The sequence below is a fragment of the Scomber scombrus genome, chromosome 5 (genome assembly GCF_963691925.1).
Source record: "Scomber scombrus chromosome 5, fScoSco1.1, whole genome shotgun sequence".
Lineage (NCBI taxonomy): Eukaryota > Metazoa > Chordata > Actinopteri > Scombriformes > Scombridae > Scomber > Scomber scombrus.
This window is the reverse complement of record NC_084974.1, coordinates 5,580,181-5,607,537: the sequence shown is the minus strand read 5'-3', so window position 1 is coordinate 5,607,537 and position 27,357 is coordinate 5,580,181. Positions and strand designations below refer to the sequence as shown.

At 40.4% G+C, this 27,357-nt stretch overlaps 1 protein-coding gene across 1 annotated transcript in view; it reads right to left on the bottom strand.

Moving 5' to 3' along the window:
* clcn2c (chloride channel 2c) overlaps positions 1 to 27,357 on the bottom strand; it is a 162,595-nt gene that overhangs the window by 116,023 nt on the left and 19,215 nt on the right. Inside the window, exon 2 of the mRNA XM_062419239.1 lies at positions 17 to 167. Coding sequence (XP_062275223.1) covers positions 17 to 167 — 151 coding nt within the window. The remainder of the gene's footprint in view (positions 1 to 16; positions 168 to 27,357) is intronic.

Here is a 27,357-nt window from a genome sequence, read left to right as displayed (position 1 = left end):
GGTGTGTGACACTTACTGCGACACTTGGCACAGCGTCCCTTGTCGTACTCTAGCAGGTCCAGAGCCCGGCTCCGCTCGGTGACCGATCGCCTCTGCCCGCTCTCCCTCAGCCGAGCGGCCTCCTCTTTGGCGTACACCCCAAGCTCCTGGGTGTAGCGCCCATACATCTGGAAACAGCCACAGGGAGAACATACTGTAAGCTTGCGATGTATTAAACACATCCAACAAGCAATAAACTGACAGGTGTACATTTAAACAGGGAGGATGTAATATTGATGTTTTTTGATGTTAAAATGATTAAACTAGTGGGTGTGACTCTATTATAGCAATCAAATGTGAAAAAATGAGTTGTTTAAGGAAACGCAGGCAGAGCAGTTTTGCTGACTAGTCGTGTGTACTTTTGTTCAGACTGATAATGACCTGGATGACCTCTGGTCCATGTGGGACTACTCCCTTTCTGAAGGTCAAAGATCAACACGCAGGTCAGTGTGAAGGAAACCGGAACGGCACATAGAGTGGAAACATCTCTTTTTGTTTTGTTTCTACAACAATAAACTGCACCTATTCTCAAAATCAGAGCCTCAAGCCTTAAATATGACACCACACACATAAAAATCATATTCACACCCATACTAAACACATACTGTATAAACACACACAAATATACACACACACACACACACGCAAAAGACGTCAAGTCAGCACTGCGAGAGACAGGAAGCGCCGAGTTGAGTACACCGCCCAGACAACAACTCCCCCCTCCCATTATGCTCCTGGGTGGTGAACAGGAAGAGGGGTACTAATGATTTCCTCTTGGCCACCCGTCACATCATAGCCAGATATCAAAACAGGTTAGTCAAGGTCATCAGGGTCGATCTCGGCAGCGTGATATCTGCTAAATGGGAAAATACCATCAGCGCTATCACAGACGCACAATGAGCATGTCTACAGATGTTCATTTTCCTGAGATAACAATAAAAAAAGACATTAAATGCACAGACTTTGTTTGTGCTAAACCTTTTGTTTAATCAGTCCTGCATGATCCAGCTGCGACTACATTTTGCACACAGCATATCTGAACTACTGCTCTGCTCCTTCGAAGTCCAAACCCTGTGGTGCACAGCTGAAGTCAGTGAAGGGCAAACAGAGGAAGGAATATACTGTGGCCGCATTCCTAAATGTGTAGCACTAGTCCATCTAAACTTCATACAGGTCCATCTGCTTATGAAATTGTGTGTGTGTGTGTGACTACATTTGGTCACGTTGAACACAGTTCTTTAAATGGGATTCAGACACATTTCCAGCTGCATTTGCATGACTTAACTATAATATATTCTTATTTTAAAACCCCACCACATGCACTGTAATAGGAGGGGGAACATTTCTCTATTATACGATGCATCCCGATGCGGACGTTGAGGTCTCTGCATTGATTAACAAAAGTCAAGAATCTATTATTTAAAGATGTTGACGGACTACAAAGGCGGAACCAAACAGTGAGGGCAGCGCAGCAGCCGGACAGTCTTATAGGGCGCACACGCAACAGTTTATCTGTAGTTCATCTTAAAAAATGAGTAAGAAAGAAAAATGAGGATGTTATGCATCAAGATTCATCAATAATCGTTTTAAAATCGATTCGTAGCCGTCTGAATCGGATTTTAATCGAATCGTGAGGTGCTGAGATATTCCCACCCCATACACTGTATGCTTCCAATTCTATTTGCTGCTGTTTTTTGTGTCGTAATCATCATTATTATCATTATCATTATTATTAAGGTGACATTAGTGTTAATTAGCAATCTTTTTCATGATGAAGATATTGTCAAACTGTGACTAAATCTACACTTATGAAAAATATAATTCCCTTATTTTTATGTCAAATTAAGAAGAGCCTAATTATGTCAAGACTTTGACAATTGGCTCTTCTACCCGGTTGCACTCCTGCTATTGCTGCAGAGAGAAAGCTATAAAACAACCTATAAAAATGTGTAACCATAATTAGATTTGACAACGGCATGAAAAGGTCTGTATACTATAGGCCTACAAATTATAATTAAGGATGGATCTGTTCTATTCAAGTGTGTTAAAAAGCCATGACAGTGTGACAGTGTGACAGTGAGCGTGCATGCACAATATTACAACCCTAAAAAGACTGAAGCTGCCAAACAGAATTCAGGCATAATTCATTTTATTTTTCACACATGCTTTAATAAACCAAAAGTCGTTAGTTTATCAGATGTTTCGTGTGATTCTGTCTTAAACCAGCAGTCAGGTGTCCATATGAACAGTGAAAGAGGTTTTCCTCTCTGTAATCATCCCTCCTGTTCATACTGACTATTAAAAGATCTCCTTCAAATGTGCTTTCAATGGAAGTGATGTAGGGCAAAATTCATAGTGTTGCAAATGTGTAGATGTGAAGCTTTTAGCATCAAATTCCCTCTTTGTGTTTGCCTGCTGAGCTGTGGTGTAAGTATAGAAAAAAAAGAGGGACTTTGGTACTAAAAAGTCTGTAACGTTGAAACATAGAAGACTTGATTCGACTATTTTGGACGACTGAAGCTTCATATTAGCTTCAGATAAACTTTTAAATACATTTTTGCACAGATGGAGGACTGTGGATTTTGTCCTTCATCACTTACATTGTAAACATTATGAAGGAATCTTCTAATTAGTGGGGTAACGGAACGTAGTTGATCCATGACCTGTAACACCCCCATGGTTCAGTACACATGTAAACCACAAATTAATTGCAAAATTGAATTCTTCCATGGAAACAACGCAAACAGACAAACTATAGCTATAAGTCATGGACAGACAGTGTGGTGTTAACAGGCATTTTAAAGAGCAATGATTCAAACCAGCATCTAATGGGTCCGAAGTGACGTTTGCAGGTATGTTTACAGTACATGTTGTTTAATGTACTGCAGCTGAACAGCTAATTAGTTATCTAGCTGCTGGCTGACATTAGAGGGACTCTTTTGCCCAGTTATTATTTGTTGTTTTACAGATTAAATGGAAATAAATTGGAATAAATGGAAAGAAGTTATTTTTCTGTGGCATAAATGAGGCATGTAAACTAACAAAAAAGAATCTTCACTAAGAGTGTTAAGATAAACTATCATCCGATTTGAAAAATACTGGTATGATTTTGATGAAATGCATACTTTCTCCATGCCTCAATAATGGCACTTCTGTTTTTAAGCTTGTGTTTACACAGCAAACAGATGGTATATTGCTATTTCTGTTTTAATAATCAAATGTCCAGATTGACTAAATGTTGATGCATGTCCAGATACAACAGACGCTGGAAGCACGCGTTCTTTCTTGGAACATGGCCCCTATGGCACGATGGTTGAAAGTGTTTAGATAACATACATGGAGGCACACGCACACCCACTAACCTCCACACGCACACTCGCACACAATGCTCAAGTGTGAATGACCACACTGATCGCACTTGGCACCTTGTAAACACACTCTGCCATGTACACAAAACAGGAGGCCTTCCGGATATTTTTAGCCACACGCACAAACACACGCGCTTGTACAAATTTGTCTGAACCATAAAGCGGACAAGTTGACTGAGTTTTATGAGGTCAATGATCACAGGAGGTTGACTGACAGCAGTAGCGGATATTAAATTGCAGAACGGGTCAGTCAAAACAGAGGAGCAAGGACATTTACTTGAATAAAGGGCAGGTGACCTGTACAGGAGAGTACAGGTTTGAGTCACATTCCAGTCAAACTGTCAGAACAAATGTTTGACAGGGTCTCATCACAACCCTGCTGTGAGGTCAACCACTGCTTTGTGTGAACATTGCAACCATGTATTGCGTAAGTTCAGTTCCTTTCAAATACGCTTGGTATTTGTAAAGATTTGCCAATTGTGTCACTGGGGCACATCGGAATTTCGGTCTATCACTGGTACCAGCACCATAGCAACTTTATTAAGTGGATCAGTGTCTGCCAGACCTGACAAGGTCAACATTAAACAATGTGTCTTAGTCAATATCGTTACAAAACTGTAACAATGCAATGAATCATCATGATTAGAATTTGCTCAAGCCTGAAAATATTGTTGATGTCTAAACATTTCCACTAAAATCCACAGCATGCTGTTCACCGGACCATTACAAGTCAAGAACCCTCATCACGCCTTCTCTGTGTTGTAGTGTCAAAGTAAGAAGGGCCTGAATTTCTCTCTCGGGTTTTCCCTTTTCAGTCCTCACACTACTACTTGTCACTTTTTGTACGTAAAATCTAGTGGAACAATCCGAATGCCTCTGAGGAAGGACTGTCTGAATTTTTGTGTGTAATTATCCACATTTGCAGGATTCATCCTTCATCTACCAGCTTCTACTCTGCTCTATGACAACAGGCTTTTCGTCAAGTATACACACTTTGTCTTAAGATGTGGTCAGGCGACAGGATACTGAATTAGTCAATTTAAAGCACACAGAAAATGAAGTGAGGAAATGATCATTGGAAATAGAAAATGCTCATGCCAAAGCCAGGCAAGTGACAAGAGAATGATCACTGAGGCAAAGTACTAAACTTGAAAGTGTATCTGCATATCTGAACCATTCATGGTTTCTTTTGGTGATCAGAATCAAGCAATATGCCTCCAATGCTCTTTTTGTTAGTTCATTTATAAGAACTGTTTGTATTCATGCCAAAGCCAGGTTCTAATATAAGACCCCCTCACAACACCTTCAGTGGGAAGCACCTGACTGTGACTGTCTGACTTATCGATCTACGCTTGAAATAGGTGGCTTAAGTGAAACGGGAAAGAGATGATCGACTTTCTTGGAGACTGGGGATGGAAGCATAGAGTTGTGTCCCAGCGTATTATGAGTTGGTATAAAGCTGTGAGCTTAGATCCTAGAGCCAGCAGTGGCCATTACTTGGCAGTATTTAGGTATAGTTTACATTTAATCAATTCTGAATGTGATTGTGCTCATCAGTTTCTTATCTTATTGTATCCTGGTTCCATTCTGTGCCTTATTATTAAGGTACAAAGAGAGACCAATGTTGTAAGCACAAAGCCTCTTGATTGTCCATTACACATTTATTTTGCTTTGTACATCATATTTTATTAATTGCTTGAATTGAGCACACTGTCATTAGCTAATTTGGGGGCAATATGACTAATACTGAGGATATGAAATATTATTTGATGATTCACTTCACTACACCAGGCAGACTTCATTTCTTGCATTATCTTTGTGCATTGGTTACATTTTTCAGTATAATTACTACCTGTCAAATTCAGCCACACATTTGAACAGTAGCTCAACCTTGTGCACATGCATCGAAGCATGTGTAAGCACAACAGGACCAATCTACTGATTAGTGCAGAATAAAAACCTTCAAAAAAGAATCAAAAAGGTCTTTTAGTGATTCTTTGTTCTCAAAAATGTAGAAATGCTTTCAGTTCAAACCCATTTCTCAACTCCAAACTAAACTTGGTAAAAAGGATTAATTGACTGACAAGTCTCAAAATACCTCGCCAGAGCCATGTAAAAGTCCAATATGGGAGTCGGGAAGGAAGGAACACAACCGGTGGGAAACAGAGGAAAAATCAAGAAGGAAAACATTTGGGGAACGATTTGGGGTTTCTGACATCAAATGCCAACCGCTGTTCTACCCAAGATGCCATTCTGCATGGCATGCTCGGCCACATTCATGATCGCCAACCCAAAGTTTTAATTAAGTAAGGAGACTTCAAACGCAACAGAAACTCAAAAGACCCGAAAACAACAGGGCAGAAATAGACCTTCTCAGATGCACCCCCTTGAAACTAGCATCTGACCAGAGGGAGAAAACAGACAGACCCATCCAGAACAAAGGCATTACTGGTTGAAAGCCTATCATTATGTTGAGCATAGTCAGAAATGGGCACTTGGCTGAGCCTGCCTGCCTAGGGTAATTGATCCCAGATGAATGGGTTGTCCTGGACTCATTGTCCTGGCTGCTGGGGCAAGGGACAGGGCATGGGTGAGGAATAAATACAGTATTGATATCTACGGTATCAGTCATTGCAAAGACCAAATAGATAAAATGCAGAAAGGTCCTTTCCAAAACTACTACTTGTTTCAAAACCACAAAATATTTCCATCCAAGAATTCCAGTTTAAACATTTAACATGGAAGAAATAACACAGTTCCAAGGCTAACTGACAAACCTGCAATTAACAAGTGGCAGTTTCGTCAAGACGAAAACCATAAATATCCAAACCATAAAATCAAAAGTCAAGTGACCTTGTCAAATGACACTTGAAACAAGTGTGATAACCATAGATTGTATATAAAGATGGCATGAAGTCACCCATTGGTTTGCATTGGAGCCGGTTTGAAGCCCAGAGTTGCTGCTTATTTTCAACGTCATCTTTTCCATTTGGAGCCAAGACCTTCCACATAAGGACTGTGGGGTGTTTCGTTTCACGTTGTGGAAACACATCCCGCTAACTGAAGCAAAGGCTAGCTTACCAGGAAAACAAAGCAGTGCAGACTTGTGCTAACATTAGAGAACTAACTCAGCAGGTATAGTTATCAGGTAACATTAAACATACCAAAAATACTGTGACAACAGGCCTTTTGAATGAGAGTCTGTTAGAGCCAGGGACTTTTTGGAGCCAGCACCTAACTACTGTCAGTGGTACTTTAAAGAACTTACACATTGGCCTCAACTCCATGCCATGGTTGTTGCCACTTGATGATAACAGGTTAGATAGATGTGGGAAAGATAAGTCACATCTTTGCCCTTGACCTGTTTTTCTGATGAGTCTTCTGGAAATTCTACAAAGTGTAGGTAGAGGAAGAACAAAACCAGGGCAACCACCTGTTTGACATAGAATATGAATATTCAAAGTGTGTGAGGGGACCTTACTTGAACCAAGCAAAGTAAAATCGTCTAAGTCTACCAGTCCTGTCTTTCTTTTTCATTTTTGATGAATAAATAGATGAAAAAGATTGCAGAACAATTCACAAGTTCCAAAATTCTTCCAATTGTTAGGGGACCATCAAATCTTTCAAGCACTGAAACTCCAGAGCTGAATTAATACATTTTAGAAATAAGAGATGGAGGACTTCTCTAGCAAAATGTGATTCTGTGCTTGGAACTGAGCTAGGATAAAAACAACAAGGGCAAGGGGAGAAAGAGAGGAATTCATGTCATATTGATAAGAAAGGACGGAAAACAAGGAAAAAGAGGACAGAGAAGGAGGGTGTAGATAAAAGGCCTGGTTCCCTCCAGAAGCCAATCAAGGAGCACAGTTGGAGTCACACCTTCCTTTGGTTTAGCCACTGAGAGAGGTCAATGAGTGAATCAGCCCAGCAGGACTCTAATCAGCCTGGTAGATCATGCTTACAGTGGACAAACTCAGACACAAAGAGGGGAAAAGGTCCTCAAACTGAAGTTACCACTCACTTTTGACTTGTTCACTTTGTCAAATATATGTTTTTTTGTGTTATTTATTGGTTTTAATGCAGCAACAGCACCCATACACTGGTGTGTGAATCTCTGTTTTTGACTAACACTGTCGGTTCTGGTCATATAATTTGTGAAATATAAGTGTGGGCAGGACTTAACCTAGTTCCATTTGTATTTCCAGAAATCCCTATGCCTTTCCATGACTTTGTGAATTAGTTGCTCAGTATTGTGGTTTGAATTATCAGCTATATAACTCTCACTAAATGATGGGTGCTCCCAAATGTTTAATGTTGTAAAAAGAGACAGTAGCCTATAACCAACACTATGTATGTTTGTTGAAAAAGGGGGAAAATGTATAAATGTTCAAAGGTTATACAGTAGGGCTATGATGTGCTCCAGTCAGTAGCAATGAGAGCAATGCTGGCACTCAGATGTGACTGAATATCTGCCCTAAAGGAACCCTGAACGGAGACCTGGAGCTTACACACTGTTTCCAGAATTATGTTAAAAAAGGTTTTATTAGCTTTTTAAAAATATAATTAATAATGTGCACAATATACGCAGTGTCATCAGAGTTCATATTTCACTTAAGGTTATTTCAGCTTTAATTCCACACATGCAAATATACAGAAAACAAAATAATTGCAGTAATCAAACACATCGGGCAAAGTCAACTTGTATATAAAGATAATGTGGCACCACGGAGAACTTGGAAAAACACATGAGGCTATCTGTATGTGTGAGACACAGTGTGAGGCAGATAGAAAGTGTGTACGCATGTGTGTGTGTGATATTGTGTGGCAATGCGTGTGGTTCGATACCAAATACACACAAGTCAGGCACAGCGAGGACCCAAAATGAGGGAACAAGAGGCTAAAATGTACAAGAACGGCAAGGACAGGACTGGAGAGCTGAATTCACACACATCAATCTTACACACACACACACAAACACACACCAGGAGTTGGCTGCAGTCCAAGCGGTCAACCCCAAATGACCAGGAGCCTCACCGTTTTGGGCCCAGCATGCCACTACTCACTTCAGCTAATGAGCTCTTTGACAGAGTGTGTGTGTATGTGTGTGCGTGCGTGCGTGCGTGCGTCCTGGTGTGTGTTTGTGTGTGTGAAGAAAAAATGGGAAAAGAATTGATTTTGATCCATCAAAAATTCAGAGAGGAGCGGCGAAAAGAGAACAAAAAGCAGATAAGCTGCTGTCTTTTTCTTTTCTCGTAGACCCTTCCTTTTCAAAACATATATCCACACAATAACAGACAGAGAATTCACACCTCTTCCTGCTGTTTTACTTTCTGTACAGTGTGTGTGTGTGTGTGTGCCAGCGCGCTTGTGTGGGAAGGAAGGAAAGAAGAAGAATTTGAAAGCATCATTGTGCAATTAATCTAAAGGAGGGACTGTGTGAGGGGAGAGAATGAAGGCAGAAGGGTGAAGAGTGAGAATGTGTGGGAAAGAGAAAAGAATTTGATGGTGTTGAGACTTTTCTCTTTTTCACCCTAACAAGGATCAAATTTGTGATGTGGAAACACTGCATTCTTGTCAGTTTTTAGCTTCACTGGTTGTTAGTGAAGACAGCAGCACCTTTGTGTTATTTTGAAAGGGCTGGCATTTCCAGTTCAGATGTTGCATATTTGGAGGAGCTCCTACTTGAACACTTTTGCAACAATAAATTCAACTTTGCCTCACTCTTAAAAACACCTGCACTCTTAATTACACCAAAAACATCCGATTTATACTCGATAAACACATTCAAAGTAAGAGATAAAGAGACACCTGGTAGTAGAATGGGTGAAGAAGTGAAATGTGGAAGGATGTACAGTAAATAAAGATTTCCCAATCCTCCTGTGAGGGACCCCAGGGGGCTAATAGGGGGGAGTCTTGAGCGCTTGTGCCAGGCTGCCATGCCAACCTCTCTGGGCCTCTCTTACGCTGACCCAGAGCCGGACAAACACACACAGAAAGAAAGAAAGGAAAAAAGGAAGGAAGGATGGATGCATGCGTGACAGAAAAATAAGAGGTGGGAAGAGCCAACAGGAGGTGCTTGAGAAAAGAAGATGCTGGGGAGGGGGGGATGATGGACGGATCACAAAAGAGGCGGTGAAGGAAAAAGAAGAGACAGAGAGAGAGGATGGGTTAATGTGTGTGTGTGTGTGTGTGTGTGTTAATGTGTTTGTGTGTGTGTTTGTGTGTGTGTGTGTGTGTGTGTGTGTTTGTGTGTTTGTGTGTGTGTTAATGTGTTTGTGTGTGTGTGTGTTTGTGTGTGTGTGTGTGTGTGTGTGTGTGTGTGTGTGTGTGTGTGTGTGTGTGTGTGTGTGTGTGTGTGTGTGTGTGTGTGTGTGTGTGGAGGAGGAGGAGGATGAGGAGGTTGGGGGGGCATTAGGGAAGTTTGGCACTACATACAGAATCCATCCTGCGATGTGAGCTGAATTTAGATTTTAACTGTGCATTTGGGAGGGAGAGAGAGAGGAGAGGAAAAAGATAGAGGGGGGAAGAATGAAAGAGTGCAGCTGTGAACATTAGAGGAACGGCTAGTGATTAATGATAGAGCCTTCACACCTGTCCGATGTTAGCGCTGGAGGGAGAGCGAAGAAATGCAGTGAAGTACAGTCACACACACACACACACACACACACCTAACCAACAATAGATCCCTACATATAACATTTTATCTAGATGTAAACATTCAAGTTAAAGTATTATTCAACTGCTTCCCCTCATCTCTCTTTAACAGTAGTGTGTAGACTGGTGAACATTAATGTCCCATTACAGTGACAGCATCTCTCTCTCTCTCTCTCTCTCTCTCTCTCTGTTGCTCTCTCCCTCGCTCTAGTAATCAGCTCCAACGGCAGGCTGGCAGCTGCACATTGGTATTAGTGCCACGTCTTGACCACCACAAGAAAAGCCACAGACCCTGCAAAGCACTGATATTCACCTGTGGAACGTGTGTGTGTGTGTGTGTGTGTGTGTGTGTGTGTGTGTGTGTGTGTGTGTGTGTGTGTGTGTGTGTGTGTGTGTGTGTGTGTGTGTGTGTGTGTGTGTGTGTGTGCAGCAGGTGCACTTTCCTGTTGCCTCATTAAGAAAGCCCATATTTACTTGGGCATATTGAGCTCTGCTGGCAAACTGCTCTCCTCCCCTTTCCAAATACTTCTCTTCCGTCACCCCCTCATCCTTCCTTCCAAGGTTTCAACCCACATGCAGTTTTGAAGGTGAATGCTGATACTGATCTGTTTTTTTGATGATTATTTGTCGCAATATTAATAATAATTGCTAGGTAAGCGCAGTGGTGTGAAAGCCCCTTAATATTCAGGATTGTTTACGCAGTGTCTAGAAGGCTCTTCAAACAATCTGGGGTACGTGTTAGAGGGTCTTTGTAAAACAACCGTAATCCTCAGGTCCGTAACAGATTTGAGGATAATTAAACCCGATCTACAACATGGTCAAACCAATCAGTAACTGCCATGACTCGAGGCTGAAGTACCTTAAAGTTTCACTGATGGCCATTAGAAGCTCCAACTGAATCTCATTCAAAGCGTCTCAACTTCTCTCTTTGAAATACTGAGTCAACAAGTCATTGTGGCTACTAAATCACTACATTCAGGCCCTCTAATAAGTGTGCCTTCTAGAAAATGTGGGTGTTGATTGACAGCTGGCTCACCTGCTGCCCTCCCCGGCTCTGCCACTCACACTGGGCGGACAATTATCATAATATTTCAGTACGTTTAATCTTATTTCATTATGATACCTGCCCCCTTCAGCTAAATTAAGCTCGCTAACATTAGCCCAAGTTTGAAGCTAACGTTAGCTTGGGTTTCGAGGTAGCGGGGCACGTCTCCAGAGTGTGAAAGGAAACACCTCACACTTCTTATTTGAAAGGTTCTGGCTCCAAATGGAAAAGATGGCGCAAACCATAGGCAGCAACTGTGGGCTTCAACTGGTTACAATACAAACCAACAAGTGACGTCACATCTCGATACGTCCATCTTCATATACAGTGTATGAGACAAACTCTAGAGAGAGCTGAATACAGAATATCAAATGACAGGCAGCAGTGGTGGAAAATTGTACATGTAGGCCTGTCACAATAACTAGCTACTTTTGTTGGACGATATATTGTCCCGGAAATAATCGTGATAAACGATATTATTGTCATTTGAAGATCATTTTTTACCACTGATATAATGAGAACATAATAGCATAATAATGCAAGGGGGGGCGGATGACGTTGATAATTACTAGCTATTGTAAAAAGGGTTGATAATGTAATTATTGTGACAGGCCTATGTACAAGTAATTCTTTCCTGCATATCACAGCTAACACTCATGGGATGTGATCAAATATGATAGTTATTAGTAGTCGGTCCAGAGACCACCTGAAAAGGGTAGGTCTTGCTCTGATTGCAAACCCAGAGTAAATATGTATATCCTAAATTCAGAACTACTGTTTAAAACTTTAACACTCTGAAATCAGAAGGTTTTCATCAAGACTAATCATACACACACGACACACTCTGGCACATTTTCTTTCATATATCTGGTATAAAAATAACAGGCGCAGCATTTTATTCAATAACTGGGCTCCATCACAAAATACAGTATATATCACCACACACACACACACACAGAGTACACCGCAGTGAGAGGTGAGGGTGCCACGGTGGACAGATTCCCATTAGAGGAATTGTTCAGGTGGCATTGCTGACAGCAGTGTGCTGTGACTCAAACCGCACATTCAAAGATACACATCATGACTGGCAGAGTAAAAATAAGCCTGGGAGCAAATCCTCATGGAGAGTTTATAGCAGGTTGTGGGATGTTTGAAAAGAAGGCAGTGAAGGCAAAAAGACAAATGCACAGGTTTAGCATTTGAGACATCAGCTTTATATACGCCAAGAATAACAATGCATTGTTCAGATTTGCAATTTGCAAGTTAGAGCTTTCACATATTTAGAACATTAATCATTTAGGCTGCTGTCTGAGTCTCATTTCAATCAGATTGTGGAACATATGAGAAACAAGATACCCTTCCGGTATCCATATCCTCGCTGCTGTGCTGTCATCTGATTGCCTTTCAATCAACCATTCTTTTATTTGCTGAGAATTTGGCCCTGATACTATTCTACCTCCTATCTAGTCAGCCAGAATGATACTGGATGTTTGTCACAAAGCAGGCGAGCAAGAAATGCCCATCCCCGAGCTCCCCAGAGCCAAAGATGACATCTTCAAATTGCTTGAAAAGTATTGAATCTAGAATGACATTTAACAGACAAAGGCAGTAATGTGATTCTTACATTGGTGAAGCTACAGAAATAGACTGATACCAACACTTTTTTTTCCTTTAGTCATTAACAAAAACAAATATTAAAAAAAGGTGTATTCATTTCATGTTTATTCAACTTTTAACTCTTTAAGTTGTCATTTTCAAGCTAATTTTAGAACTCATGAACAAAAGTTGTTCTGACTCTGAACTGAAAGTGTTTTGACTAAGCCGATAACAATAATTACTTTTGATACATTCATAAAAAAGCCTTTTATTATATTATATTTGTTATCTTTGATGTTTGCATATTGTCTATTTATTTGTAATCATCTGTCAAGGTTAGTAATCTTCTCATTTTCATACGGTGGCGCTGAATTGCAAATGAAGTTAAGCAAAAGTAACAGTACAGACAATGGAGTTCCAGTGAGGAGCAGGGTGAGCCTGAGGGAGGAGAGCAGGGTGAAAGACATTTGCTCACAATGACTCCCTGTGTCTTTCTCTCCCTCTCTTTTTCTCTCCTCCTTTCTGTTTTTCGCACGTGCTCGGTCAGGACGTGGGAAGGCATCGCCGTGGCACAGCCCCGTACCGACCCGACACACATGCAAACACACACCAACACTCATACTTAGGGACACACTGTCCAGCAAAACTCATCACTGACATCCGACTGTGAAAACACAGCTGTGACAATAACGGGCGTGAGAAAGTGACGGATAAAAGACTGTAAAGACAGAAAAAAACAACAAGTCCAAAAGAAAGAAAAAAAGAAAAGAAATAAAGAGAGAGAGAGAAAGTCAATTTGAGAAAGGAAAAGACGATATGGGATGCGACAAGTGGTGAGAAAACATTACAGGGAGAGAGGAGGTTGAGGGGTCAGAGCCCGCAATATGAGAGCCATAACATAAACACAACTCCACAGAGTGTGAGAAAGAACAAACAAAAAAAACAGAGAGCACATGAGAAAGTCAGATGGTGATGAAGTGAGAGGATAAATAATTAAAAAAAAAAAGAAACTTCAGCGCCTGCAACACACGCACACACACACACACACACACACAAGCAGAAAGACAAGAAGAGGAGGAAGAGCAGGAGGAGGGACACAGCTTAGTGCCAGGCAACCCTCAATATCTGTAATTGAATAAAGGCTGCCTGAGACAGTATCTAATCAACTTGTGTGTGTGTGTGTGTGTGTGTGTGTGTGTCTGTGTGTGTGTGTATGAGGGGACAAACTTGCAGCCATAAGCATTACACACAGCTGCAATACACACTGCCATCACCTACCAGCTACACCAATTATATTAATAAGAGTCTTCTCACTTTACTTATTAAAGCTGTGTGTGTGTGTGTGTGTGTGTGTGTGTGTGTGTGTGTGTGTGTGTGTGTGTGTGTGTGTGTGTGTGTGTGTGTGTGTGTGTGTGTGTGTGTGTTCAAATGGGAAACACTATAATATATAGGAAAAGAAAATGAAAATATGATAAAAACAAAGAAGAGCATGAAGAGGTGAGGAAGACAAAGAGAAAAGAAGAAGAAGAGCAAGGGAAAAAAGGAGGAGGATGAGGAGAAGAAAAACAAAAAACAACAACAAAAGGAAGAACAACACAGGAGGAAGAAGAGGAAGAAAAAGAGGTCGACAAAGAAGAAGAAAAGGGAAAAATAGGAGGACAATGAGGGGAGGAAGAAAAGAAATCAACAACGACAAATGGAAGAACAGTACAAGAGGAAGAAGAAGAAAAGGAGGAAATAGGAACAAATGAGAGGAGGAGACATAGGTAGAGAATGAAGAAGAGGAAGAAGAAGATCAGCAATATTAAGAAAAAAAAAATCTGAATTTAAAAATGTTTAAAAAGAAACAGAGGGAGAAGAAGAATAGAAAGAATATGGAGAGAAAAGAAAATAGGATTAGGGTTTTAACTAATAATTAGTTTCATTATTGATTAATCAATTAATCAATTGTGTATGTGTGTGTGTGTGTGTGTGTGTGTGTGTGTGTGTGTGTGTGTGTGTGTGTGTGTGTGTGTGTGTGTGTGTGTGTGTGTGTGTGTGTGTGTGTAAGTTGATTGATTAATCAACTAATCACTGCAGCTGTAAAGAAAATGTCCAGGGGGAAAAAACAACAATAGAAGGGGGTTGGAAAAAGAAAGATGATGATGAGGAAGAAGAAACTCAAAAACAAGGAGCAGGAGGAGGAAGATATTCTTTGATGAGACTTTATGTTATAATCTAATTCTATCATTAGTCTCTTCTGATTCTATGATTAAACTGAATTTATTGGCTAATTTCTAAATGAATTCATGGACACTTTTCCACTTCTAAAAAACACACTTTAGATAAACAAGACACTTGAAATAGATCAGCCTCTCACATTAAATACTGCTCACACCTGGAGATTTACATCGGATTTGAAATGAAGATGCTTAATAGCATAAACAGTCACACACAGTTAGTACACACACACACACACACAGACAGAAATGAGGCTCAGTGCTGTGTTCACATACACACACACACACACACACACACACACACAGAAATGACTTTTACCCCGTTTTAATGGATTAACTTCTTTAGCTTTATCACGCGAGATGAGATTAGCTCAATTAAGTTTACTCACACACACAAACACACTAGCGCGCACACACAGGGGGAACAAAGAAAGCATTCAGCAAATCAGTGTTAAAATAAAAGCAAAGGAGAAGAGGTGAAGAGAGAGACAAAGTGTAGAGAGAGAAGGAGGAGGAGGGGAGGGCTGAAATGATTAAACTAGCCACTCTATTAGGTGCGTGTGCGTGTGTGTGTGTGTGTGTGTGTGTGAAAAAGTATTTCTAACAAATCTCATACTAGAAGAGGCAATATGAGAAGCTTTTGTAGTGTAACATCCACTTAAGCTAAAAAAAATCCCCTTTTTCATAACCCATTCATTCTACATTTATTGATCTGGCATCAGTGTTGCACGGCCTTGTGAAAATAATGTCGGGAATTCCCCCCAGCGTGCCCCCTCAAGCCTGCTCCCCCAATCCTCTAAACAACCACTGAGCTCAAGTACTTGGACAGGTGACAGAGAAAAAAGCCCCACTCCGGTGCCTTGGTAAATCCACTTAGCTGACCAGTTACGTCAGTACTTTTTGAGATGACCATGGATATTAAAAAAGGGAAATATGAAGAAAATTGTTTCATTGTCGCAACATAACCTGACGTATTTCCACTCCTCGCTCCACATCGAAAGCTGAGAGAAAAGGAAATGGCAGAAGGATCTATCTTGGCTGGGTTTCCTGCTAACATTGAGATTCTGCAACGTGCTCCGAGGTACACGTGCCAATAAAAACAACAAGTTAAAGCCTTGAATAAACTTGCCAAATTCGACAATATCCATGCTGTAACCTCTGAGTCTGAAAAAAAGAGCTGACTGAAGCTATCCGTTAGAAGGCTGAATGACAACAAGTGTACTTGTTGTACTCAATAGGCCTGTCATAATAATTACGTTATGGACTTATCGTAAGATAACATAATTGTCAACATTGTCCTGTCTATATATGGACTCATCATATGATACATGGACATGACCTAGATCACTTTTTTAGACCTCAATATTGCGACACCTAATATTGCAATAATATCGTGTATCGCGATTATTTCTGAGACAATATATCGTCCAACAAAAGTAGTTATCGTGACAGGTCTACTGATAAATAAACAGCAGTGCCCATAACTTCCAGTTCCATGTGTCATTTTTGAAAGGCTGCCAGACATGTTGCCATTTCAAATGTCCTTATTTAGAAATGTCAAACAAGTGTATCTATATATTACATAAGATATGCTTCTCTTCCTAATTGCTGACTCTAATGTCCTCAGGTGCTCTGTGCAAAAACTGTACACAGATAAACAAAAGAAGCCAAATGCACAAATGCAGCCTGACGCTTAAAGCAGATTGATCCTATTTGAAGGCAGATTAAGCAAAGCAGTAGAAGAAACATACTTTGACAACAAAGGTCTACAGCCATGCTTATGGTGACATATGCTAAAACGCTAATGTCAAGCAGGTATTAGTGTATTTTTGCTTTGTTATCCATCTTAGTTAAGAACTTTAACATTTGTAATTAGAACTAAGTACAAAATGCAGCAGAGGCTCAACAACAGCACTAGATGAAAGGTCAGAGGATAACTAAACTTGATCATAATTCACCCTGAAAAGGAAAATGAACCTCTGCACCAAATTTAATAAAAGGGAATCGAATAGAAATAGAGTAGAAATTAAAATAGAATAGAATTTAATTGGAATCCATCCAGTTGTTGTCGAGACATTTAATATAAAACCACAAATGTGAGTCTCAGGATGGCGCTAGAGGAAAAGTCAGGGGGGTCACCGAAGCCAGAAGTTCTAAGTGATAAATGTCCAAAACAGGTGAAAAAATGTTGATCGCCGTTTCCAGCATAGCTCAAGGTGACATCCTCCAGTGTTTTGTTTCGTCTCGATTGACAAAGATATTTAGTTTTCTATCATAGACTGAAGAAAGTAGCAGATATTCCCAATTGAGGAGAATTCGGATATTTACTTTTTTTTTATGACTCAAAACAATTCAATTACCAAAATAGTTGATGATTGACTATGATAGTTATATTTTCAACTAATCGATGAATCTATTAGTCACTGCATTTCTAGACCAAAGTGATGGACCAGGGACCAATAAAACGATTATGGCATCATTGAAATCTGAACTTTAGCTTCTAAAGGTGTTCAACCAGTCAGGCAATAAAAACATGATGAAAAAAACCTATTTGTGGTGCTTGACACTAATAACATTGAGCTGATATAATGTTAATCCACTGAGAACTACTCAGTACTTAATATGGACTATGTAAAGATGCCCTCTGCCCTATAGAGAAACACATTACTCGCATCCTGATAGAAACATTGAGTTAATGTTAATAAAGTGTTCCAAAGTAAACATCAAAGCTCATAAATGGTGACAAAAAAAATCTGATATGCTGAGGCAGAAGTTAAATGGTTAATACTGGACCAGATATTTCTACAAACACAAGGCAAGACACTAACTAAAGAGTGATTTGTCCTCTAAAACATGTCCAATCGTTGGTTATGTCCCTTCAGGGGGTGACTGCTGTGACCATAAGAGTCAAGTCAACCCAGCAGCTGAGATGGAAGATGTGACTGAACCGGTCTAAGATCAGAGTCTGGGGGTCGCCGGTGGTGGAGACAGCTGGTCTTGTCATGGAGTACAACAGGACAATAACCCCACCTGCTCCGTCACACAGTGGTTATGTAAGAGAGAGACATGGACTGATTCTGCATACATATGTAACTGCCTCACCGTCACTTCACTGATGATTAATGCGAAAAAATGTGCATGAGTCGCTTGTTTCAGGTGGTAAGGCCTTTGTCTTGTTGATGGCTTTCAATATCACATTCATGGTGAACTCTGCCTTCACTGATAAACAATACAATAATCAATATACACTGATATCCATTGTGCCGTAAACCAAGGTATGCACTGTAGAAAGAGTCCAGTTCAGAGTGTCTATCTTCAGTTATCTAATGACATAGAACCATGCAAACACATGACACAGCAGTCATCAGGTTGTGTTGCCACAAATCTAAATCTATATTTCTGTCTCAGGCATTGAAATAATAATCACACAAAAACTAACTTACGAAGAATGAGAAGAGTTTTTAAAAACGTAGTCTTGTCTAGTTCTATATCGGAACACATCTTGAAAGCTCTAAAAGCTAGCAGGATCCAGGGGGTAACCTTTAAAACAAATTTCATTGATGTTCAGAGATATAGTTTTGTAATATGGCATCAGTAAACAACATAAATGTACTTGTATCTATCATTTTTAGACAGACTACTGCATAATACCCAAATATTACCTATAAAAAGCTACACGTGTCAACTAGTACTGCAATTAAAGTGAAAATTTAACAGCTGCTTGTTTTTTGTGTACTATATCAGGTTAGACCACGGTGTCCTGACAATATCTATGTGGTCCTGGATTTAATCCTCATGCTGTCATACAGGAACCCTCAACTGTCCCTCTACACATGTTAACTGTGGACCAGAAGAAGAAGATGTCATATACAGAAGAAGGATTTCATGTTTTCAGGGAGACGGTGACTGTTTGTCTAGGCTCGTCTCTGTAGGAACCCAGGTAGCTTCACTCCTGCTGCTTTTACTGGAACACACAACCATACGCATTAGCAGACAAACATGCCAAAATCCCTGTCAAAATCCCTCCACTGCTAGTCCACTGATCCAAGGCAACAATACTTGCCACACACACACTAACCCCTACAGCCTGAAGGTCTGCCCATTAATGAAATCTTAAGATAGAACAGTTTAATTGTCTGCGAAGATACACTCACCGAGCTCTTTATTAAGAACACCTGTGCAATTTAACCCTTACATAATGTTCATATTCTGGCTCCACAGTATCCTTTCAAAAATCTATTTGTATTCCTAAATAGGGTACAGTCATTAATAAATGGGTGTTGAATCCTTAATTAAGCTTTCACAGAGCAGAAAGAGTATTCTCTCAGATACTATTTGTATATGGGGAAAGAACATTGACAATCACATTGCATCATGGTTCTATGTTGCCTAAACAGACATAATGATTTTGTAAAATGTGAGTAAAGCCCAAGTATTTTTTTAAGTGGGTATAATATAACCCAGAACACCCATCTACCTAGTGAAATGTATATCACCTGTGCAAAAATGTAAACAAAAGTTTATATATTTCCATTTCTATGTAACGTTAGTCTAGGTCACTTTGGCAAAAGTCATATAATTATCAGTGTTTCGGGGTCCTTATGCTGCTCTCAAATGTAAAAACATGTACAATTTGACCCTTTTGATAGTACTTTCAGTAATCTTATACATTTTCAGCTTTGGTCAGATCATATTTTGTCCCTCTCGTGTGTTTATGGGGTGGACAAAACGTAAGGAACCTTTTCTTAATATAATGCACTCTGGTACACCACCACCACCACCACCACCTCCCACTACGACCTCAATGATAAAGTAGAATTATCACCTTACAGCCTCATAAAAATATAATCTATGGCACTTGTTCTACTAGATTGCAAAAGTGAGTGGAGTGTACTATTATCTCGAGTCTTGTGCATTCTCCATGTTAATCTCTATTTGCAGACAACTGTATAGCTGAGCTATACCTGCATACCATGATTCCTATCTACATGGTTACATAACAAAGCATGTGTGCATGTATGTCCTTGACATAGGAGGTCCATGCAGGTTATAGAAAGCTTACACTTTTAAGAGTTTTAATGCTACCTGCAGCTCAACTGAAGCGTACCAACAACAGTGGAAAAACGGAAGGAAGTCTTTTTGTTTTTGTCTCTTTCTGACTGAAAACACGGTCAAGTTCAAAACTTTTCGTTCATTTGTTGCCAAGTCAGCAGATAGACATCCATCTACTCTAATACATTTTACAGCTTCACTCACACCTACAATTAAAACCCGCAATAAATTAATTTGTTTCAATGGAATCTCTGTGACCTCTCAGGGGGGCAAATCTGAAAGAACAAAGAGCCGGACAATTCAAAAATGGGGCCAGATAGTTTATTAGCGGTGTTGCATCATTTAATTATATTAAGAGTATAAACTGCACCACAAAAGAGGAATTGTTCTTAGAGCTTCAGGAGATAAGAGTCGACGGCACAAGTACACTACTCCTCTTGAATAAACTGTGAGAACTTATTGTCCCGTTAGCGACAAAGCTAACCGTCAGTTAGCGAGCAGCTAGCTTGCGGAGCCTTTTTTTTGGCACATCGCCTCGCTGTTAAAATGCTAAAGGAGAAAGCAGAGACACAGTTATGAATGGTTTACTTTATTGAAGAAAAAAAAAAGAATCCAATGGGGCTTGAAATCTCCTTAAGCCTTTTTATTTTAGCATGTTTTAGCTCCACTGCTTTCATCTGAGTTGGAAGGAATCCCTGCCTTGATAAGGACAATGAAACTGGAATTTAAACTTTCGTGATAGCCAAAAACAAAACATTCCCACTAATTTTGGAGGACTGTAGCAGCTGTTTTTCTTTCATACAACATCCTACCTCTCTATCTATTCTCTACCATCAGCGGCTAAGCTTTACAGCCTCCTATCTTTCAGCCTGCTCTTTCCTCCCCTCTGAGCTAACATTATTATTAACTTTTGGTTTGAAAATAACCTGCTGTGGGACTTTGGTTGTCCTTTGGCTGTATTACATGTGTCCACACCACCTGTGTCCACTGCTGCACTGTGGCCTACCTTTCACAATATTTCAACTAGGAGAGAAAAAAGAAAGCAAAAGGAATGCAAGCAAGATGTGTGTTATAATTAATTTAAAGATAATGATGCCCATCCATCTTAAAGCAAGTGGGTGTCACTGGTAGAGGTGGACACACACACACACACACACACACACACACACAGCTCTACACTGATATGACTGATTTAATCAATCTCTTATTATTTAACCAGCCCCTCACACAGGCCGCGGCTACTTGTGCTGCTGATTATTGCTGAGATGACAAAGTGTGTGTGTGTGTGTGTGTGTGTGTGTGTTTCAGTGTGTGATTTTTGCCGCATGGACTACAATATGAATAAGTTATTACAAGCTCTTCTGACAGCGCATGCACATAATAATATGCTTAGCAAAAAGATAAAACGATCCATTGCGGATGGCAACTGAATATATTTACCTACGTCTGTGTGTGTGTGTGTAGTGTTGTGGTCAGTGGGGACCTAGTATACAGGCTTAGTGGAGTGGTGTTGCACTAACAGGTACAAGAGGTGATCAATGATGTTCACAAAAAACCACCAGCAACACACACACACACAAACACCTTTGGCCCTTTGGGAAAAAGGGCAACCACTCTGGCAAGACTAGAAGCTCTAAATACATGATATTTAAGCTTGTTAGGTCAACGTGACACACACACACACTAACAGGATACACAACACAGGATGTTGGCAAAGAAACTGAACTAATCTTCCTTTATTTATTGTTTTATTGAGTTCAAAAGGGTATGTGTGGGCCTCCTGAAATCAATTGATTACATCTTTTTCCTCCGTCTGATTCCACACATGTACTTTTCATTATGTTTTCTGTCTACTCAACAAACTACGGTAAAATGAGCACGGCAGCTCTGACATCACCTCGCACATCCATCGACTGAACCAGCCCACGAGCCGCTTCACTGATCTCATCTAAAGCTACATATCTGCTTTCACTCATTTTAATTTGTCCTGCCAGCATGTCTTTTTTTTTTTCTTTCTTTTTTTTTCTTTGTATGATCTGACCTGCAGATAAGCTGCAGAGTGAGTGGATAACAACTTAACCCGCGTGGCTGTCAATATTAAATTCAATCATTAACAGCTGTCTGACTGATGAATGATTTGTGGGGAGTAGAAATGATAGCATATGCAGATTAAACATTGTACTGCAGAAAAAGGCAATCTAAAGAAATACACATGCACCCTGTTTTGACATTTTTCAGTTCTGTCACGTACTGCAGCACAGACACACACACACACACACACACACACTGCAGGATGTGAGATATCACATGACAGCAGCAATCACTCAGATTTGTTACTGAACTTTCACACTTTCTCTCAGCAGATTACAACATCCTATATATGCTACTGTTAATGTATCAAAAGCTAATATCTGTCTGATGAGTTTCCTGTTTTAAAAGGTGAATTCAGAATCCAATGTGGGGTTCTGGTCGATGGTGAATCCATGTAAAAAACATCAGGCTGACTCAAATATTCATGCCGATCCGGCTGCAACCGAGACAACCAAGAAGTGTCTGGAAAAAGTGGAAACTTCACCTGAAGTCTTGCTCGATAAAAATATTAAAATGGCATTGAATCGGAACAAAATTTGGGTGCATCATGTGTTTCCAAAAAACATGGATCAGTGCCAGGTGATGGAAGGGTGCTTTCACCACATCTACTGCCAAGTTTCTGACAGTTCTCTGCTGTGAATGCTCTGATTTGGGATCAATATGTTTCACAAAGTCAAATCTAACCATCACTTTTTAAAGATGCCTACAATTAAAGTGTGATTTGAAAATGCAGAAAACACTTAAGAATAATCTATTTGCAATTTAACACAGTTAGTGACATGAAACAAACCTGAAGGAAATCTATTCTTAAGGTATATAAAAGCTAGAGTGTGTTTAATGAAGGAGATAATATGCCAGACTTTTTCTGTTAGATTCTCTGCTCCACACTCACATGGTGCAAATGAGGGATGGATGCCTTGCCCAAGGCTACCTGAGTAGTGGTTATATGCTGGATCTGACAGTACAAATGAAGCATTTAAAAGCTGCAATTACACAGTGAAAAACAGACGTTTGAAGACATTTAAAACACTATAATACTGTCTGCAGGGATTAGGCAGTGTGTCCTACAGTGTGTGTGTGTGTGTGTGTGTGTGTGTGTGTGTGTGTGTGTGTGTGTGTGTGTGTGTGTGTGTGTGTGTGTGTGTGTGTGTGTGTGTGTGTGTTCATATTTAACTCAAGATGTTTTTCATGCCGGGTCAACCAATGGCTGCGCAGGTAGGAACAGTGAGATATTAACACTGGCTAATCTCTATCAGTTGATGCACGGCCATTACAGAAAGTGATACAGTGACCAATGTCCACATTCATATCAGTGTGTGTGTGTGTGTGTGTGTGTGTGTGTGTGTGTGTGTGTGTGTGTGTGTGTGTGTGTGTGTGTGTGTGTGTGTGTGTGTGTGTGTGTGTGTGTGACTGAACATAGAAACACTGCATCATCAGCAAGGTGCTTACAAGGTTGTGGGAGTTCAGATTACTGTATGTGTGGATGTGTGATATTACACGTCATGTTGTGGCAAGCTGCATGGCGGTGCAGCCAGACAACACATCAGACGGCTGCTGCATTTCTCCTGTGTGAAGAAACGTGTGTGTGTGTGTGTGTGTGTGTGTGTGTGTGTGTGTGTGTGTGTGTGTGTGTGTGTGTGTGTCTCCATGCAGATCCCACGCGCCTGCCGGTGTGCATCAGTCACAGCTCTCACATGTCTGAGTCTAGTGCAGTGCACCATAGCGTTGCCCTGCGGCACTTTACGGTGAGCTTGAGCCCCAACAGGTTTCGACTCTGCCTCCTTACCCTCCCCTAAGCAGATGGGGATGGAGGGGCGGGGGAGGGGGATGAAGGATGAAGGAGGAGGAGGAAGGTGCGGAACTGCTGAGGCTCGAGCCAACTTATTAGAGAGAGATCGATGTGTGCGAGCTCTCAACACTGGCAGCGGGGTGTGGGAGGAGAAGCCAGCACGCACACACTTTTGAGCGTGGACAGGAGGGAGGGATGGAGGGAATGGGAGGATGGGGTGAATGGAGGGATGGAAGCGAGAGAGGAGAGCTAAAAATAGCAGGTATTGATCCAACTTTAACAGGAATATAGCGGAGTGCGAAAAAAATGCTGCACCCATCTAAATTAAAAAAAAACTAAATCAAGCATCCGCATGGCCTGGTCGGCATTTTACAACTGATACATCACACACACACACAGACACACACACACACACACACACACACACACACACACACACACACACACACACACACACACACACACACACACACACACACACACACACACACACACACACACACACACACACACACACACACACACACACACACACACACACACACACACAGTAGAATTGATCACACTATCATACAAAAGTGCTAATTGCCACTGCATGAAAACAGTGAAATAACAGAGTTATTTCAATGCAGACGCACACATTTCTTAGGTCCTGTTCATACAAACACTCCTCCTCTTCACACACACACACACACTTATATAAAGCGAGTGAAGGCTAAATGGAAGACTTGACTCTGACCTCAGGGTGCGTTTCACCTGTGCAGAGAGGAAACAGATATGAAAGGAGTGAAGAACAGAAGATGGAGAAAAAGACAATTCGAGATGCGTTTTACCACACACACACAAACACACACACACACACACAATGGGAGGAACAGTACTGGCTATGGGAGAGTGAGTACAGCCGTAGGTGTCATACATACTTAAAAGAACAAACGCCCACCTGTGGTAAAAATAAAACAGATATTTCTGCTACGGTACGAACACACACACACACACACACACACACACACACATACACAGAGTGAGTGGAACAAGAAGTGCTGAGCAGAGTTGGACAGACATGTATCCTCTTCTTAAAATGCAGCTTCCAATTTTTAAGCTGGGTTTGTATTAATAACCAGACGTCACTGCAGGTAAATATTTTAGGACCTCTGAACGCAGCAGCCAATAAAAAGCTAGAAAAAGAAAAGTTGCGAGAATAAAGTTGTGATACCAAATGCAGTCACAATGCATCATTTTTCAAAATAAACTATATTATATTATATATATAATAGTATGAAGCCTAATAAACCCTTTAAAAACTAAATATTGCGAACATAAAGTTGTACAATTAAAATAAATGTTAAAAGCTTCACAGTCATTTTACAGTTTTCTCACATCTTATAGATGAAAGAGTAGTAATTGATTAAACTGAGAAAATATTTGGCAGATTAATCAATGAGTAAAATAATCTTTAGTTGCAGCCATGATTTTAACAGTGTGGCGTTGCTGATTATATTTCCACCACTTGTATATTAGTTATACTACATCTATATTTCTGTGTATTTTGGTAAATATGGAGATAGGAACTGTTTTATAGAGAGACTTTTATAAGCTGCACCTAATGCATTTTATTTTATTTTAATCAATAAATTTTTTTTTTATAGTTATTTATAATATTTAATGACTGAAACTGACTGCATGTTTTTGCTGTACTATTACCTGTCTGACTGTTACCACCTTTATGTGTTTTTTAACAGTTAAATGTTGATAAATGTTAGTATTATATGAAGAGATAAGGTGGATTATCCCTTTAAATATATTTTTAACATATTTAATAATATTGACAAAAAAACATCACATATTAGTAGCTTCTGCCAGCAGTCAGTGTCAGTCAGCTGGAATAATCATTTTCTCTTTCTTTTGTCATCCCTCCTCTCTCTCACCCCTTTTTGTCCCTACGCTGCACTGTGTCACTTTTCAATCAGCGGCTTTTGTTAAAACGTCTAATCTAGCTCAGCCAAGGGTGGCATCAGGTGGCACCGAAGCCTCGCTGGCACAATGGTCCTCCTTCTCTCGTAATGCACTCTCTCCCGTGTGAAACTGAGCAGAGAGCGCATTACGCCAGCGTGCCTGACTGCTGCGCAGGTGTCACTGCGGCACCAATGGGTGCCCACACACCTCCTGAGTACCAGCCTGACTGACTGACTGACTGACTGACTGACAGTCCTCCTCCTTCTGTTCTCTCCCTCTTTCCCTGGAGAACAAAGGAAGAGAGGCGGACGAATGGATGAATGACCTCACTGTCAGGTGCTGAGAGAAGAGGATAAGCTGCTTGTTCACACCAGGATCCATAAGAACACCCTTGACAGACATGCACTGTAAAAAATGAGAGATTATATTCTTTGGTTGTTGTGAGGCTATAGAAATGTAAGTGAGTGGATCCTGATGTATTTTATCTGTGATCCATTAAAGGGGTTATAGAATGATTTTTTTTTTGGATATTGTAAACTGTTCTTTGAGGTCTCAAAACAGGGTATGTAACTTTGGTTGAGCTTCATCATTCTAAAATGAAGACGCGCACTATGACGACTTAACACAGCCTAGCTGGGACTGGGACGTTTTACAGCAGCCTTTGCTAGTTGTGGGCTTTGCATATGAAGGAGGCAGCAATGGGATTGAAGGTTCACAGTATGTCCGTTATTCAGACCCAACTATCCTTATTCATAAACACCATGGTAAATACAGTTTTACATTGTATAACCCCTTTAAAGTACTGATCTACACTGGGAAATCTCATTATCAATATTATGAAATAATAACAGCCATTATGGGTTTTATTGGCTCTTGGTTATTGGTCTCTTTTCCTAATCTTGAAAAATTCTTCTTTTTTTTTTCTTGTCGTCTGTATTTTTTTGCTTTTGTGTGCAAGAAAAAATAAAATTGACAGTATGGGCATAGAACACAAAGGTGTTTCCACACCAAATCAATAAATGTCCATTATCATTTGAGCACAAAGCAACAAAAAAAGAAAGAATAATAGTGAAAAATGATCCAATGCTCTTTTGCAGAAAATAGCTGAGAGAAGAAAATGCCGGCCGTTCTATGGATTTTTCTACTCATCTCGGGATCTCAGCCCTGAAAAAAAGAAAGATTTAAGGCGCTGTGTGAGGGAGAGGGGAATTGGGGATAGGGGATAGAGGATGTTGGAGAGAAGGAGATGCTGGAGATTACTGCAGTTGATATTTTTAAAAAGAGGTTTTGCACTCAGTATGGCTGTCGTGGGGGCCCGGCCCCTGTGAGGTGATGATCATCACATGAAATAAATAGGCTGGAGAGTTTGGAGCTTTCTGGATTACGGTATCTGAATAACCGTATGTGTGTGAGTGAGCGAGTGAGTGAGTGAGTGAGTGAGAGAGAGAGGGGTCTGGGAGTGAATGAGAGAGACACACACACACATTTACACACACTTTACAGAAAGTTTCAACACAGTTTTGAATGCCAACCGTGTTCTCATCCTCC